The sequence below is a fragment of the Asparagus officinalis genome, chromosome 1 (assembly GCF_001876935.1).
Source record: "Asparagus officinalis chromosome 1, Aspof.V1, whole genome shotgun sequence".
In the NCBI taxonomy this organism is placed as follows: domain Eukaryota; kingdom Viridiplantae; phylum Streptophyta; class Magnoliopsida; order Asparagales; family Asparagaceae; genus Asparagus; species Asparagus officinalis.
The window spans coordinates 15,629,409-15,646,683 of record NC_033794.1 but is presented as its reverse complement, the minus strand read 5'-3'; the positions used below and the strand labels follow the sequence as shown (position 1 = coordinate 15,646,683).

The window sequence follows — 17,275 nt, the reverse complement described above, 5'->3', positions numbered from 1 at the left end:
AACTCCCTATATTTCTTAACTAGGGATTTATATAACAGAAAATCCTCATAATGAGAAGCTTTGATAGAGCATGAACTAGATTCAGGTTTTGATCTCTTTTTGGGAGGCATGATGACAGATATAAGCAACTAGGGTTACAAAGAGGTTTGGACAGAATTTAAAAACCCTGGAAATGAAAAATTTGAAACAAAGAGGTTTGGACAGAATTTAAAAACCCTGGAAATGAAAAATTTGAACACAATAAGTAATATTCTCTAATCCAAAACCCTAGACTGAGAATATCCTGGAAATGAAAAATTTGAACACAATAAGTAATATTCTCTAATCCAAAACCCTAGACTGAGAATATAACCATTAGAGCAATGAAATCAAGAGATGAGAGAAGAAATTACCCACAAAATCTGATAGAGATCGACGGAGGATGAGAGCAGTGGTCGATAGATGCAGGCGACCGAGAGAAATTTCGAACATATTGGGGAAAAATTTCGAAATGGGGAAGAAATGAGGAGTCGGGCATAGAGAAGATGAAGGAAATGCTGGGATTGACTCAATGATTAGATCAATGGTGGTGAAGAGTTCGGGTCCAAAACAGTTATCCATAAAAAAACCGAAACCCGATAAAATCAAAAAATCGATGCTGAAAACTCTCTGTCGGTCGACCGAAACAACTTACAAAGACTTCGTCGGTCGACCGGGTCGGTCGACCGCGAGAAAATAAAATGCACAGGCAATGTAAAAACTTGATTTTGAGAGATTTTCAATTTAAACCTTTAAGAAATTTGTTTTATAATATACCAAATGTTTTATAAAATATATATAAATGTTTTTAGCTATAAGATCATACAAATAATTCTTTTTAGCAAAAAAAAATACAATTTGTCATTAAAACTCAAAAACCAATTATTCAAAATAAAGACAAAACAAAACACCAAAAACAAAAGAAATGATATAAAAATCATTTTGGTACCCAAATCATTTTGGTACCACTAGAACTTGGGACATGACCCCTATCATTTAAATCCAAGTCCCTAGGGTTATGAACCCGTTTGAGCGTATTTTGTGCACCGATACGATCAAAGCAAAAATTATAAACGTGACCCATACGATTGCAATTTGTGCAATGTAGAGGTTTGAATGGTTTACGTTGACCAAAGTGGAATGCACGTGGTTCATTTGTAAAAATAGATTTTTCTTTGTAATTATTTTGCAAACAAGAATTTCTTTTCAAATCGAAACAAAACATGGCCAAATGACCAAAACGACCACAATAATCATATTTATACACATGAGCATGTTTATGATTTATACTATGTGCGTGTCACATTTATACACATGAGCATGTTTATGATTTACACTATGTGTGTGTACATATGTATGTGATGAAGAAGCTTGATGGGATGCACAATCATGAATAAGTTTGTCAATTTTTGGTGCATTATGACAAAATTGAGCTAAATGGCCTTTAAGACCGCAAATAGAACATTTGTGAATTTTGTCATACATATGTGCGTAGTGAATAGGTTTCTTAGAAGAATTAGCATTGAATTTTGCACATAAGTCCATAAGCTTTTTATTATTAGCAATACAAGTGTTTAGTGTTGAATCTAAGGTAGATATTCGTTTTCTCATTTGATTCAACTCATCATTGTGTATACAAGCATTGCTACTAGAAGTAGAATAAATAAGATTACTCATCATAGATTTCAACTTATCTACTTCTAACATAGCATCACGTTTTTCATGAAGCAAACTAGTATTTTCAATATTCAAATTTTCATTGTATTCTTTAAGAATTATATTTTTATTTGCAATAAAACTAAACTTAGTAGCTAGTGTTTCATGAGTGGATTTTATATTAACATACTTACTCTTTACATCAACATAGCAATTGTGTAATTTTTCAAACTCAAGAGCAAGTTCATCAAAAGTAATAATATCATTGTTACCGCATACCTCACTAGGGTTATCACCTAGTGATATTGTATATGGAGATGAGGCTTCCTTAGAACCCAAAGCGGAATTTTCCAACGCTTGTTGAATAGCCTCCAATTTCCCTTCATGTGCTTCAATAAGTTTCCATAAAGCGTAAGCACTATCAAAATTAGCAAATTTGTTAGAAAACGATGAGTGAAAAGCGTTAATCAAATATTCTAACAAAAGCTTATTCATGTTAAACAATCTTTTATCATTCTCACACCATTTGGATTTTTCTAAAATGGGAACAACATAGGCATCCTCAATAATTTTCCATAAATCAAATTGATTAGATTGAACGAAAAGTTTGAATCTAATACGCCATTGAGCATAGGAAAAAATATCCAAACGAGGAGCAATATTAATAGCATATCCTAAGCAAGATGAATCATACATATCCATAAAGATGAAATGCAAGAAGCACAATGTAATCAAAATTAGATTAGCACAAATACAATAACTTGGATCTTTAACTCAAGGTGGTTAGTCCTTAAATCAAAGAACACCAAGCTCTGATACCAGTTGTTAGACCCTAGAGGGGGGGTGATTAGGATCTTATGCTAATCTAATCCCAATTAAAAGCTAATTAAAATTATGTTGATCAATTTGTTCTTGCAAGAAGAAATATGATATGGATATGAATAATAATGATGAATAGAAAGTACGCTAAGCAAAACACAAACACACGATATGTTTACGAGGTTCGGTCACCACGACCTACGTCCCCGCTCCTCACCTCGAGGAGATATCCACTATCACAATCCGGTTTGGAAGCCGGAACTTCTACACACTCGGTTTACAAGATCACCGAAAACTCTCACACTACACAAACACTATGCAATCATACTTTACACACTAAGTGTAGGAACCTACCCCGTGTCCTCCTCCTCAAGTGCTCGATTACAACCTCTCCCTAGGTTCGTCAATCGACGCCACTCCTATTGGATTTGACCCCGTGTCTCGCCTCACACTTCTCTCGGTGTACAAGTGTATTACAAGTGATTCTCACAAATAAAAGTTAAATACAATGATTTGTTCTCAAATAACAAGTGAGAACACAATGAAGCTCACACTCACTAAATCCCACACCACAACCCACAATATAATAAGCTCAATAAGTGTGTGTGATAACAGTGAATGAAACTCAATAAATATAGCTAAATGAAGTGAAAATGAAATAACAAGCTATATATGAGTTTAGAAGACTTCTCAAACAAGAAGAACAGTAGAGATGATTCCAATAGGATTTGAAGGCCACTTCTTGTTGTAGAAAAACTTTTCTTGAAAACGGATTGATGAAATCAACTTTAAACAGCTCTTAAACACACTTAATATTTTGTTAAACATAAAACTTGGATTTCTTTTGTATATAGAAGAAGAGCAGCAATGGGGTATATATAGCACCCCAATACAACAGCAAAAACATAAGTAAAAGACCAAAAACCCAATTTGAAAACAGCTGGAAAAACTAGCCATTGTAAAGTTCTGACAGTTCGGCGGGGGGCCCCCCCCCGCGGGCGCCCGACTCAAAAAACTCAGAAAATAAAAATTTAAAGCTGGCGGTCGACCGACGGAATTTTCGGTCGACCGGAAAAGTCTCTGGAAAAATAACTAGCCTAAAAAAAATTCAACTGGCGGTCGACCGCACCGGTCGACCGAAATCTGATATATGACATATTGACAGGTTTTAGGGTTATTTTGAAAATTCATTAAAAATATTAAATCAAATCCAAAAATGGTGAAACTTTGGGGAAGTTTCTAAATGATGAAATAAACATGTTTAAAAAGGATTTTTTGCAAAATCAATTTTCGTTTGTGAAAACTCCCTGTTTTTTAAAAGTGTTCAGAAAACTTGTTTTTCGTGAACATGAAAATTGACATAGGGTTTGTAAATATGTATATATATATTATGCATGTATTATATGTATATAATGAAGTATGAAAGAGCTGTAAACATGATATAAGAGTTATTGTAACGACGTTTGATGAAAAATCATTTATATGATAGAAAACGTCAAAAAATCGTGTTAAGTGTACATATATTGAGCTTAGATATAATCATACAATATATGTAAGTAATCCAAACATATACCTAGGTAAATCCACACATATGAACTTGAATCTTTAACGCTTGATTGATGTGTGTTGAAATACCTGAAAAGAAAAACATAAACACAAAAACTAGAGAATATATTAGCGATAATTTGTTTGTCAAATCATCATCAAAACTATAGGGTCAACATATCTATCAAAGAAAATATTCCCAACTCAAATATGTTCCGTGAACGGTATAAGACCTACAACACAGACTAAACTAATTGTTATTAGTGGTAGAAACTCGGAAGATTTAATAAAAGAAATATTTTAAAACAACTTAACTTTTTCTATAAGTTGTAAGAGCTATCATTTGGTAATTACATATCAATTATTGTTATTTTTACTCATAATGACATTTATATTTAGTTTTGTTAAACAACTTAACTTTTTCTCTAATCAGTTTTTGATATGTAATTACCAAATGATAGCTCTTACAACCTATATAGGGCTGATAAGACTGAACAGCTAAATACTACGCGTGCGTAATATATATAGTCATGTATATAATATGACAATATTTAGTATACTATATATATATATATCGAATATATATATCATATAGTAATATATGATATAGGAATATATATAATCATATATAGTATATATACGATGTATTATTTATACATACCTCGCCCTTTAACATCACGAGTTCGGCTATATATCATAGGTATATACGTATATATAGACTATGATAGTATACATATATCGAACTCGTGCTGTTAAACGGGAGTATTACTATATATATAAGTAATACATACATACTCCCTTTAAAAGCATGAGTTCGGGAAAAGCTTTCTATGGTCAATATTACCCTTTACTATTTTGAATATTTTATTTATATCTTAATCTATCATAATCATAATTATATCCTATCCTAATCCTACGTGAACTATCTATAACTTAACAATTATAAAAATAATATTAATAAAATATATAAAACATCTTTATGGTATTAGTTTGTTAAGATAAAGAAATATACGTAGCTAACGTACTATAATATATGAAGTATTGCAAAAAAAACCTACAAAGTTTTAAAATTGCATAAAATACCCTGCAAAGTTTAAAATTATAAAAACCATCCCGACGTCTCAAAACTTAAAACAATAAATATGAAATTAAGAAATTAACAGTAGTTTGTGAAGAATTTAAAAATTTACAGTTAACACCTCAATGTATTAAAAATTATTAAAACACTCTTAAAAGTTTAAATTACAAGCAAGCACTTGAAATTCTAAAATTTTAAAACTTACAAACAACATAAATGAATTCAAGGGATTACCATAATGCACCTGAAAATTTCTGATATTTTAAAACTTAAACCAACAAACATAAAATCAAGAAATTAATAGCAGTCTCCAAAGAATTTAAAATTTTCTAATTAACACCCTCAATATCTCAAAAATTCTAGAATTAGCCTCAAAAATTCAAATTAAAAAAACCACCCTAAAATTCTAAAAATTTTAAAATTTGCAAACAATAAAAGATGATCAAGAGATTATTCTCATGTACCTAAAAATTTAAAATTTGCCGGAATTAACCTCAAAGTTATAAAAATTATAGAAAAAACTCCTTCAAAATTTAAAAAACACGAAAAACTCTAAAATTTCAAAATCTATAACCAGTACACATCGAATCTAGAAACTGTTGGTAGACCGCTATTATAGCCCTAAAAATACTGAATATTAATCTTCACGGAGCAATCACCACGTGTCTTACACTATACTTAATACATCTAATTCAAGATGAAGATAATCTCCACCCGACTCAGGCTACTGTCGACATCTCGTGTAACCGAGACAAAAGGCGGTACTACTGGGCCAACCCTTCTATCGACTCCACATTCCATCCGACTCGACCCACTGTTCAGCTAACATCGCGCGTAATCGTGACAAAAGGCGGTACTACTCGGCCAACCCTTCGATCGACTCCACAAGCCACCCGACTCGACCTACTGTTCAGCCAACATCTCATGTATTTGAATCAAAAGGTGGTACTTATCGTCCAACATGGCCAGTCGCTCCTGTGAATAACCCCCACTTGGCTCGTTGTATCAACAGTCAACAATATAGTCGACCATTAGATGGATGATTAAGAGAGTCAGTAGTTTTCTCGAACTCCTGTCCTTACATTAACTACTCTGACAAAGTCATCATTTTTCTAACTCCCATAGCCTTTATGACTCATTGGACCTAGTCACCACCAAACACATGATGTCATTCCCATAATAAAGGACTAGGTGACTCACATCCCTTAACAACTGACATGTAGCACATGTCTGTCGACTCCACTGCCTAGCTAAACTCGACCCAAATTACCTTATTGCCCCTCAGATCCACTATAATAAGAATAGGAATTGCATGAGGTAACTCTCTTTCGTCTTTTTTAGACACAACTAACATCTAACTCTATATTTTCCTACTCAATATCATTTACTGACTTGATCGTCGGAGGAACAACCGGAGAACCCAAGTCCGGCCTCTTACGAGTTCTTTTTTGTGCAGGAAAGAACAAAAAACCCTAGAGCCATACATCAAAAGAAGTTAGAAGACCCTAATCACTCTAAAAATCTGCAAATTATTCCCCGCAAATTACGAGTTCTATATTTCCCATATATAAGGTGGAAGAAACCAGCCCAAGAAAACACCAAAAAATCATAAAAATAATAAAATAATTAAAAATTGGAAACTAGTCGTTACTGTGCAATGACTAATTCATAAGTCGACTTGTCTGATATAACTTGACTTGTATGAGCTGCAAGTCGACTTAGCAGACGAAAACAACAAGCTGCACAACAGATTATAAGTCGACTTATCATAAGTCGACATGCTAGGTATATAAGTCGACTCAGCAGATAAAAACTTTAATTTCTAGAACAATTCATAAGTCGACTTGCTACAGTACATACGTCGACTTATAAACATGCACATGTACTGTTCATGTATGAAATCTAATTTTTAAAATGCCTTAAAAATAGTAAATGAATTTTAAAAAATATAAAACTTTGGAAAATGATTATAAATATGAAAATAAACATGTTACAAAAAGAAATTTTCAAATTACATCTCCTAATTGTGAAAACTCTTCATTTTGCAAAACAGTCCAAAAACGTGAAAACTCAACAACACATGATTTTGATATTTTGACTTAAACTAAAGTTTGAAAACTTTTGTATGGATTTATAGACTTAGAAAAGGGTACAAACTACTATTGTCAAGTCTATAATCCACAAACACAATATTTTCTCAAAAATGACGTTTTGCATAATATATACATTTTTACAAAAACCAAAATGATAAATATGAAACATATGAGTATGTATATGAATATATCTATTATTTCATATTTGTATAGCTAGACCAAAAACAAAACAATAAATATAAAATATGTAAGTATATAAACAAGTATATTTATGTGACGCCCCTGGGTTCACACAAGGCTGCAGTCCGAGGTAAAACCAGAAATGTCAAACCTGCCATGCACCACACTGTGCAATAACATGTTTCACCATCACAATTACTATCTCTCTAGTGGAAACAACCACAGGTGTAGTACAAAGCAAGTAAAAGGTTATACAAGAATCAACTGATAAAATAACAGAGATCAAATTAATATTTCACCATCTAATATACTGGAATACAAATAAATGTCTGAAATAAATAAACTGGAGTTCTCAACAAGTCTCAAATACAAAATGTCTGACAAGAGGAAATAAGGCACACAACCTTTACAACTTCTAGAATAAAACTCTCAAATATCTAAACAGAAGTCTACAGAGCTCAAAAGAAAATATAACTAAATAGATGGTTGAAGCTAAAGTGCATCGCCATCAACCTGCGACTCTCCGAGCTCCTGGCTCGTTACCTGAAAGGGGGAGGGACAACGAGCGTCAAGCGCTAGCGAGCAACATCACAACCAACCCCAAGGGATAGGGCTCATTGTATATGAAAATACAGTTAATACATAATAATATAAAATCACTTATACTAACAATAGTAGGTTTTAGTACTTAGGAAATTACAACACGAGCATAGGTACGTCGAGCGAAATAATCCAAACAAGGAAACCCTCATGTATATACCTTGTATCTCAAATTGTAAATCCCTAAATACTAAACCCGAGGTTTAGCACAAGAAACAATAAAGGAAAAGAAAACAAAACCCATCTCTACCGATACAATTTAAACATGTCAAAGCTACAATAAATGTCATGTCCAGCCTAGGTAGCACTCATGTCCCAGACTCATATAATATGTCGTTTTTCCAAAAAAACCGGTTAAGAAAACATACTCAAGGTTCAGCAATTATCCAACTTAAGACTGTAATGAATTATAGTCCAACACGAGGACTTTAATGGATTATAGTCCAACACGAGGACTTCAATGAATTATAGTCCGACACGAGGACTGTGAACATGAAACATGAAATACTAGTAGTATAGGTATACGTATTCTACTCTTATACATGCCTTGCTGTACAGAACTAAGCTTGTGTCAGAAAAGTCATCTTACATAAGTAGATGAAAAATCATACATATTATAATTTAATACCCGATAAACAAGGCAACTTCTCATGTTCAAAAAAAATGATGAACGGTACCCTCGATGATATATGAACACTGTATGAACGTATAAGCACAGTAGGTGATCAAACAGAAACACAAACAAAATAGGAAAAACTCCGATGAGTCGACTCATCATCAGCTATGAGTCGACTCATGACTCATGGGTCGACTCGTGAACTGACGAGTCGACTCAGCAGACACTAATGAATAACAGGGATAGACTTTGTGAGTCAACTCATGACAGTCATGGGTCGACTCAACCTGATAAGTCGACTCATGATGAGTCATGAGTCGACTCACGGGCTAAAAACTGGATATTTCACAACTGCAGCTCATCCATCTCGTTCTATACTCCCACTAAACTGATCTTCACCTCCATAACTATCAATTCTAGACTACGAGGCAGTGATAAATTTATATATAGCATGAGAAACGAACACAAGCATGTTAGACCTAACTTTTAACTTCTAAACATGAGAGAAAGCATTTAATCAAAATAAAACTCATATTTTATTTCTTTAAATAAAATTCCAGATCTGGGTTTTCATCAAAAACTTGTTGGTGGGGATTTAGAATCCGAAAAACATGATTTCTAGCATTAACCCTAACAAGGATATTGATTTATACTTGAAAATAAGTCTTAGGCTCAATAAAACTCATGAAAAACGTTTATAAATTCTTAAAAGCATGGGGGAGAGATTGGACGAGATGTTACTCGCCTTAGATGTGATGAAGAACGATCCCCTTCGCTGAAATCCAAAAGAAACTGCTGAAAAATCCTTTGAAACGTCCCAAAATCACCAAGAACACCTAGGGTTTTAGAGAGGAGAGAGAGGGACTAGGGTTTCTGGGGAGAACTGGTGAAAATGAAGTGTTTTCGAGTAGAGGGGAATATATACGAGTGGATAAAACCCGACCCGAAACCCAAACAAACCCGACCCAGAAAAACCAGAAAAACCCCGATGAGTCGACTCATGACAGTCATGGGTCGACTCATAATATAATGAGTCGACTCAGCAGAGACTTATGACAACGGAAGATGATATCATGAGTCGACTCATGACATTCATGGGTCGACTCATGAGCTGAGAAATCATATCTGATGCTTATGATTTGTAAATTTGCAAACTCAACTTCATAACTGATGTATATATACATCCTCATAAGCTCAAAAATGCTAGATATCATGCACAACCATATCATAAAGATATTTATCATAAATAAATATTATTTTTCACTAATAGTCACATATATAAATTATCAAAATCTACGGGGTCTTACAATTTATTTCATATTTATATAAACTTAAAAACCAAAAATGTGTATGTGTGTATATGATTGAGCTTGAAGTATCTACACACAAAGTATAAATCCTAAACTATAAAAACTATACCCAAGCAATCTTAATCTACAATGAAGCTCAACTTGGTTGCGGATGAAGCTTGATCTTGAATTAGACTTGAATGTGCAATGACTTCACACCACTATTTCCGCCAACCTCTATTTGATATGATCGTTATGGCGCAATCCATCCAACCTCCAACATCGATGTTTGTCTAGAATACATATTAAACAAATACAATCACTAGATAAACAATGTTAGGAATTGTTTGTAATCATCAAAATAAGATTAGGGAGTATGCTCATAAACATGAGGGCAACAACTAGTAAACAAAAGCAATAAGAGTTGATTAAAAATATCCAGTTAAAGCATAAAAATTTTAAAAATATTATAGCTTAAAAATTATCATCACTATATAAATTAAAGTAACTACATATAATTTTACTAATAAGTTGGAGCAACAAAAATATATTAGTAACATTAATTGATAGATGTTTAAATCCATAAAAATGATAAAAGACTATAATATAACAACTTAGCATTAATTAATTATAATTTAGAAACATTAATCTCTAATGTTAATAATATTTACAGGATAAAAAATACAATGAAGTACGTATGGAGAAACTATCAGAATGTACATTGATATCCTTTAAAAGAACATAACTATTGCAAATGAGAAAGTAACAAAAATAAATCTAAAATCTAGAAAAAATCCATGAATCATTTGAATTGGCATTAACATAAGGCATATCTATTAAAAAAGTACCAACTGAGTTAATATAGGAAAAATTAGTAAGTATTCATAAATTTCATATTTTGTTCTTCAAATACTAAAGAAATTAGATATTAATATCATAACTTAAGGCAAATTGGCAATGAAAAATGCAAGTATTTAGTTTAGATATTTGTGGAAAATAACAAGGATTGAGCAAATGTAATATTATTAACGTAACAAAAACTCTTATTGGATGCACATCAAAAGAATTCATTGTAGAGAAAAAAGAGGCAGCTCCTAATATTATTTAAGTAATAAATTAGGAACACAAAAATTTTATATATATGAAATTAACATTTATTCTTATTAAAATTTAAAAAATCAAAGTCTGTATTTCAAGAAGTTTGTGTTGAACATGGGCAATGCATTTAACTTCTTCATAAAGTTAAACAACAAGATAAAAGATTAACGAGCCCAAGAAAGATAACAGCAGAAAAATACAACTCTAATCTGATGCCACAATCAATATAGATGACGAAGACACTACTCTAGAATTGATCAGGAAAAAGACAAATGTGATGAAGGATTGATCTTAGCTCAATAAAAAATAAAACTGAAGGAGTAAAAGACAATACTTTCTGAATATTTTATAGAATAATTTTATTATTTTGAGTGAAATTAGGAATCTTTGGAAGGGAGTTTCATGAGTTTTTCAATACTTTTATATTGCTTATGTGGATGTTTTTATCATATAAAAGTATACTAGAGTTAACATTACTCTTTAATTTATAATTTTTTATGAAGTCTATCAATGATTGGGAACAAACTTCATATTCTCTTTTATATTATTTTAATGTACTTTTAACTAATAATTTTACCTTATTGGTTTTAAATATTTACATTCCTTGTATAACACTATTTCAATATTTTTTTTCTTTTATGACACTGTACTTTCTCAAGTAAAATTTTAGTTTTATGTCAGTCAAAATAATATAAAAATTCAAATTAGCTTCAAATTATATTTGTTTTCTGTTAATTCAAATATCAATATGAAAATTTAAATTGGGTGCAACCTATTTAAATAAACATTAAAGAAAATAAATAATCACAATATTAAAGTTTAGAGACAAAAATGAGCACAAACTATTAAAATGGAACCGAAGAACAAAGTTTAATTAGAAAATAAGGAAAAAAAAATACTTAATCCTGATATTTAATCACGTGCATTGCACGTGTATAAAAGTTAGTGTATGTATATAAACAGAGACACAAATAAATAAGTTGCTTCTACAAGTTGTCTATTATAAGCCTCAACAACACAAAACTGGACGCCAACTCTCTATGCTTCACTTTCTATCGCCCTATTTTCCCCTCCATGGTATATTTTTGTCGTTTGCACGCTCAAAGCGCCCATGTATTTTTGCGAGCCGATTCGGCCCGCTTAAGTACAACGCGGCCCATATTAGCCTCCAGCGGCTCGGGTCGATGTCCTATCAAATTGAACCGAACCGAAAACGCCATGGTGGAAGATTTATCAATGGCGCTGGATCAAATCGGTCGATCGAGCGAGAGGGATATTTCTCTTCTCAAATAGAGGAAAAGAGATAGAATTTAAAGAAGGCAGGAGAGAGAGAGGGGGGGAGAGAGATGAGCGCAGTACTTTCTCTCTCACCTTCATCATCTCCCTCTCATTATTCTCCTTCCACACAAAGAAAAGCATCTCCTTTTAGGGTTAGGGTTTCTCAAACGACCTCCATCCCTGAGAAATTTACTCGATTTTATGATTCTAGGTCTCAATCTCGATCAGGTACGAAGCTCAGATCCTGATTCAGTCTCAGTTATGTCTTTAGTTTTTGTGAACTGCACAATAGTATTGAATTCTGTTGCGATTCAGTTTCAGCCATTTCTTTGTGACTTAAATTGGGGGAACTACAGCTAACATGTCCTTAATTGATCTGTTTGGATCCAGAACAATATTGATTTACAGTGTTCTGCATTGCTGTGTGTTTCTAGCTTGTTTATACCTTGTTCTCTGTTCTGCTTGAATTCGCTTGTTGATATCATAACTGTATTTTTTAAAAGTCAGAATGTAGAGAAAAAAATTGTAGAAACTAACTATAGTCTCTATATAATTGTGATTGTTGAGTTAGATGAGTGGCAAACTATTGATCTTAAACAAAAAGTTATGAGTTAGAGCATATGAGTTCAAGGGGCATGTCATGTTCCGGAATAATTATGCACAAAAACATGGTCCGCGTGCATCCTTTTTTTGTAACATAGCTCAACCAGGAGGTACTGAAAACCCGGAGAGCAGCGCCACAAATCTTGGATGAGACAAGGTTTCGCTTTTGCCTCTTCTAAAATGCAAAACTTTTATGCTGTAATTCTCTTGACCGAACAAAGTCTAAGAGATAGGATAAGGAAAGAGCAGAGTTTGTAGTACAAGTTAAGGAGGTTGCTCACATGGATATAAGGAGAACTGGATTAGATAATTCAGGCATGAATGAAAGGAAGTGAAGTGTCGCAATTAGGAGGAGTTAGGAGTGGGTCTAAATCAATTGGCAGTATGATGGCACCAAATATACAAGAAAACTTGAAAAGTAAAAGTGAAAACTATTAATACAAAGCATGAAATATATTTTAATTGGGATTTTGGAGCTTTCATGAAATAAACTCAGCTTTATTGGATAGAAATTTGGTATGAAGGTATTATCATTATGCAACCGTGCTAGCCATTGCATTTGCATTGGAAAACCAAGCAACCTTACAAAATGAAAAGACAAAAAATGGTCCTCTCAATCCTCTCGGTGATAGACCAAAGAGAGTCGCTCTTTGGAAAGCAGCTTATTATGGATCACCATATGTACCATATATTCACGGTTGGTTTGTGAACGTTGAAGAAATATGGTTAATTAAATGCATATTGTGTCAAAGAACGCACACGCCTTTTTCACATACACATCCTTCACGAATATGCATGTTAGCATGTTTATCTTTTGTCCCTGAATCTGTAATTTGCATGTGCATCCTCAACTTTTAATTTATAACCATGTACAGGTGCTGCAACATTTTTCACAAGAATTAAGTTTCTAGTAAATATTATTCCCCGCTCGCTATACCAAAATCCTGGTTGCACCACTACTGACCCTGAAAACTTGGATAGAGACCTCATAGTTGCTTCTGATGAACTTGAAAGTGCTTATATATGTATATGCATGCACATAGAGATGCTTGCCTCTTTTTACCTTCAAACAACACATGGGAGTAGTTGGATCTAACCTGAGTTATTCATCAACGATATTATTACAAGCAGACATGTGATGTATCCATATCCAGTTTCTACTTTCTACATCTTTCTTTCATGGTTGACCTTCTATCAAATATCTTTGAGCCAATATGGTGCCGATAGGTAATGATTTGAATTTCTTATACACCGCCTCTTACAATCTTTGGCTCCTAGAGTTCATGTTGAGGCTTTTTTCAAGTCCATATCACAATTTTGCAGCTATGAAACCTTTATAATCCGTCCAGAAGGCATTTGTATATATAATTTAAACCTCCTGAGTCCTGAGAAGGGAGAGAGGCCCAGATCGGTTCAGATCTAAAATAAGATGCAAATGTGGGTATTGTAGCATGACAACTTAGTACAAGCTGCATGCTGAAATAGCATGCTGAATTTCAGCTTACTTTTGCAGGGGAAGAATTCCTGCATGGTGTGACCATGAAGCAATAACATTTTTTTTTAAAAAAAATAGCAAACCATTACTTTTTGTTTCCTTCTTAAATAGGTTCCAAATACTTCCAGTTGTCTTTGGTGGTTCAGTAATCAAACCTGAACTAATTAGACAGTGTGAAAAGGTAGAAGCATTATATATTGGATATTGAACTCGGAAAAGATAATAAATCTGTGTGCCTGTGATCATTTGCAACTTCTACCAGAAGGTTAGAAGCCACTTCACCTCAGTAACCAATGTTCACTTGTTCAGGCTGACTTAATGTCAATAAATAAATAATCAAATTACTTTGCACCAGAAGAGAAATATTCCCTTCATATGCGAGGCTCACATGACAGTTATCTATCTAGTAAATAAAATCAGGAGAATACTTTTCATCTAGTGGCAGCTTCTTCTTAATTGTGGGTGCAAATTTCCATTTGTTTTTAACCCAATTTTCCACTACCTTGAATTGAATATCATCATTTGCAATTAATAACAGGGGATAAATATTTTTGTTTTCCTCCTTTGTTACTTATGTTCTTTAATTCACTTACTGCACATTCTGTGCAGGAGTTTGCAAGGCCAGTCAAGCTGTCGACTTGTTTCCCCCTGTTTGCCCAGAAATTGTGGTTCGAGATGCGCGTCTGGAGGACTGTTGGGAAGTAGCAGACACTCACTGCAGCTCTTTCTTTCCAGATTATACTTTTCCAGTAGATTTAGTGCTTAGAATTGACCGATTTGTGGCTCTGCTCTCTGGGTTTTCAGTACCTCCTGGTTGCATGAGGGCATGTCTTGTTGCTTTGACTGGAACCTCAGTGAATGATAATCTATATGTTGGAAGTGACGACATCAAAGTTGGTGGGTTTGAAGGAAAATTCAGCTTTAATAAGGGTTCTGTGGCAGGAATTCTGACAGTTGATACAGTAGCAGATTTCCTTCCTAGGAAAGGGCCATTTCGGCAAAGAAGGTAAGTCAGGCATTCCTAGATAGGTATAAGTCATTCCATACTGAGATTTTATATGATTTGAAAACTTTACGTACCACTGTAGTTGCATGAAAATGCTTCAGCTACGGTCCAGTTCTGAGATATCACTTTCTTATGCACATTGATAAGACTAGATATTCTCAAATATGACTTGCATGTTAGATGATAGAATACAGGTCTTACTCTGACTTGACTCTAGGCCAATCTATTTGGCTTCATATATGTTAGGTAGTTTTCATGTGAATGCATCTTTGTTAATCTGGGATCTGTTTATCATATATTTTACCTCATGCTTGTAGACACTTTTGTGTTGGCAAACAAAAGAGTTGATGGATACTATTAGTGACTTATTAGTGTTTTCCTCACCTTTTCACTGAGGATGCAGTAGTTAGCAGTAAAATATGTGGGACTGGTTTCTGTGAAGAAATGGATTTAATGGCACACGTAGATTACATTAAACATTGGGAAAACAATATTTATTCTAGGAATCCACCCCACCTCCCCCCACCCCGGCTCAAAAAAAAAAAAAGAAAGAAAGAAAGAAAGAAACAACCCAACTCCTTTCACCTCCCCCCACCCCGGCTCAAAAAAAAAAAAAGAAAGAAAGAAAGAAAGAAACAACCCAACTCCTTTACTTTGTAATGGTCGGACGGACAATTGCATTGAAGGCGCTCAGTTATGTCTCCCTACTTCTTTTTGTGGGGTGTCCTCAACCCATTTGTCAGCCTGACCCTTAAATCATGGGCAGGTTATTTTGACGGTTGATAGAACTACCCTTTCTGCTTCAGAAGACAAATTACAATATAGAGTCGAGTATTTATCTAGCATATAACATGCTGGAATAGTCGCCTTAGCATCACTCGTTGGTGTATTCTTTACTAAAGAATCTTTAGGCTGATGCAACGGTTGAGCAAATTGACCTTGCTCCTCCATGGGCTTCTGTAACAACTCTTTCATCTGGTAGGCATGTATAGTTTTTGCTGCATGCCTTCAAAAGTTGAATATTAAGGCTCAAACGGCATTACTGGTACATCTATTGTTCTGCTCCTCCATGGGCTTCTGTTACAACTCTTTCATCTGGTGTGCATGTATAGTTTTTGCTGCATGCCTTCAAAAGTTGCATATTAAGGCTCAAACGGCATTACTGGTACATCTAATGTTCTGTGAGGTTAGACATCTTTTTAAGAAATATGGTTATTGGGCATGGTATCAACCCCATGTTCTTGGTGCTGTCACCAGTTTATTGTCAGAGACATAGCATACTTAATGTTGGAGTCGTGCTGCCTTTTCTTTTTCAGTACATATAGGCTTCAGCGACCAGGGCTCCTCCATAGACTTCGGTAACAACTCTTTTTTCATCTGGTGTGCATGTAAAATTTTTGCTGCATGCCTTCAGGAGTCACGTATTAAAGCTCAAGCGGCATATTTAAATTACTGGTACATGTATTGTTCTATGAGGCTAGACATATTTTAATGAATGTGGTGACCGGGCATGGTATCAACATGTTCTTGGTGTTGTCACCAGTTTACTGTCAGATACATAGCATGCTTAATGTTGGAGTCATGCTTCCGTTTCTTTTTCTGTCCATATAGGCTTCAGCGACCAGGGGTGTAGTATTTGGGGGCAGGTTGGTTTTATATCCAGCATTTTCCTGTCCTGCATCTTCTCATTGCAAGATTCTGAGAACAAATCTCCAATTAAAACACAGGCGGGGCATGATCGTGAGTCATAAACATGCCAATTCCTTGAGTAGGAACCTAGGATGCATTTTCAGTTTGGGTGTTTTGTATTGTGTGTTGTGCGCGTGTGCATCCCTTAAACTATGGGTACGCAAAACTACCCCCGAAATCTCAGTACTTGGAAAATTTCCCTTCAAATCTTT

The 17,275-nt window shown here is 34.0% G+C and overlaps 1 protein-coding gene across 1 annotated transcript in view; it reads left to right on the top strand.

Annotated features, from left to right (window-relative positions):
* The window catches only part of LOC109819423, a 7,427-nt gene continuing 2,372 nt past the window's right edge, over positions 12,221-17,275 (top strand). Inside the window, exons 1-2 of the mRNA XM_020385148.1 lie at positions 12,221-12,498; positions 14,978-15,374. Coding sequence (XP_020240737.1) covers positions 12,339-12,498; positions 14,978-15,374 — 557 coding nt within the window. The 5' untranslated portion in view covers positions 12,221-12,338. The remainder of the gene's footprint in view (positions 12,499-14,977; positions 15,375-17,275) is intronic.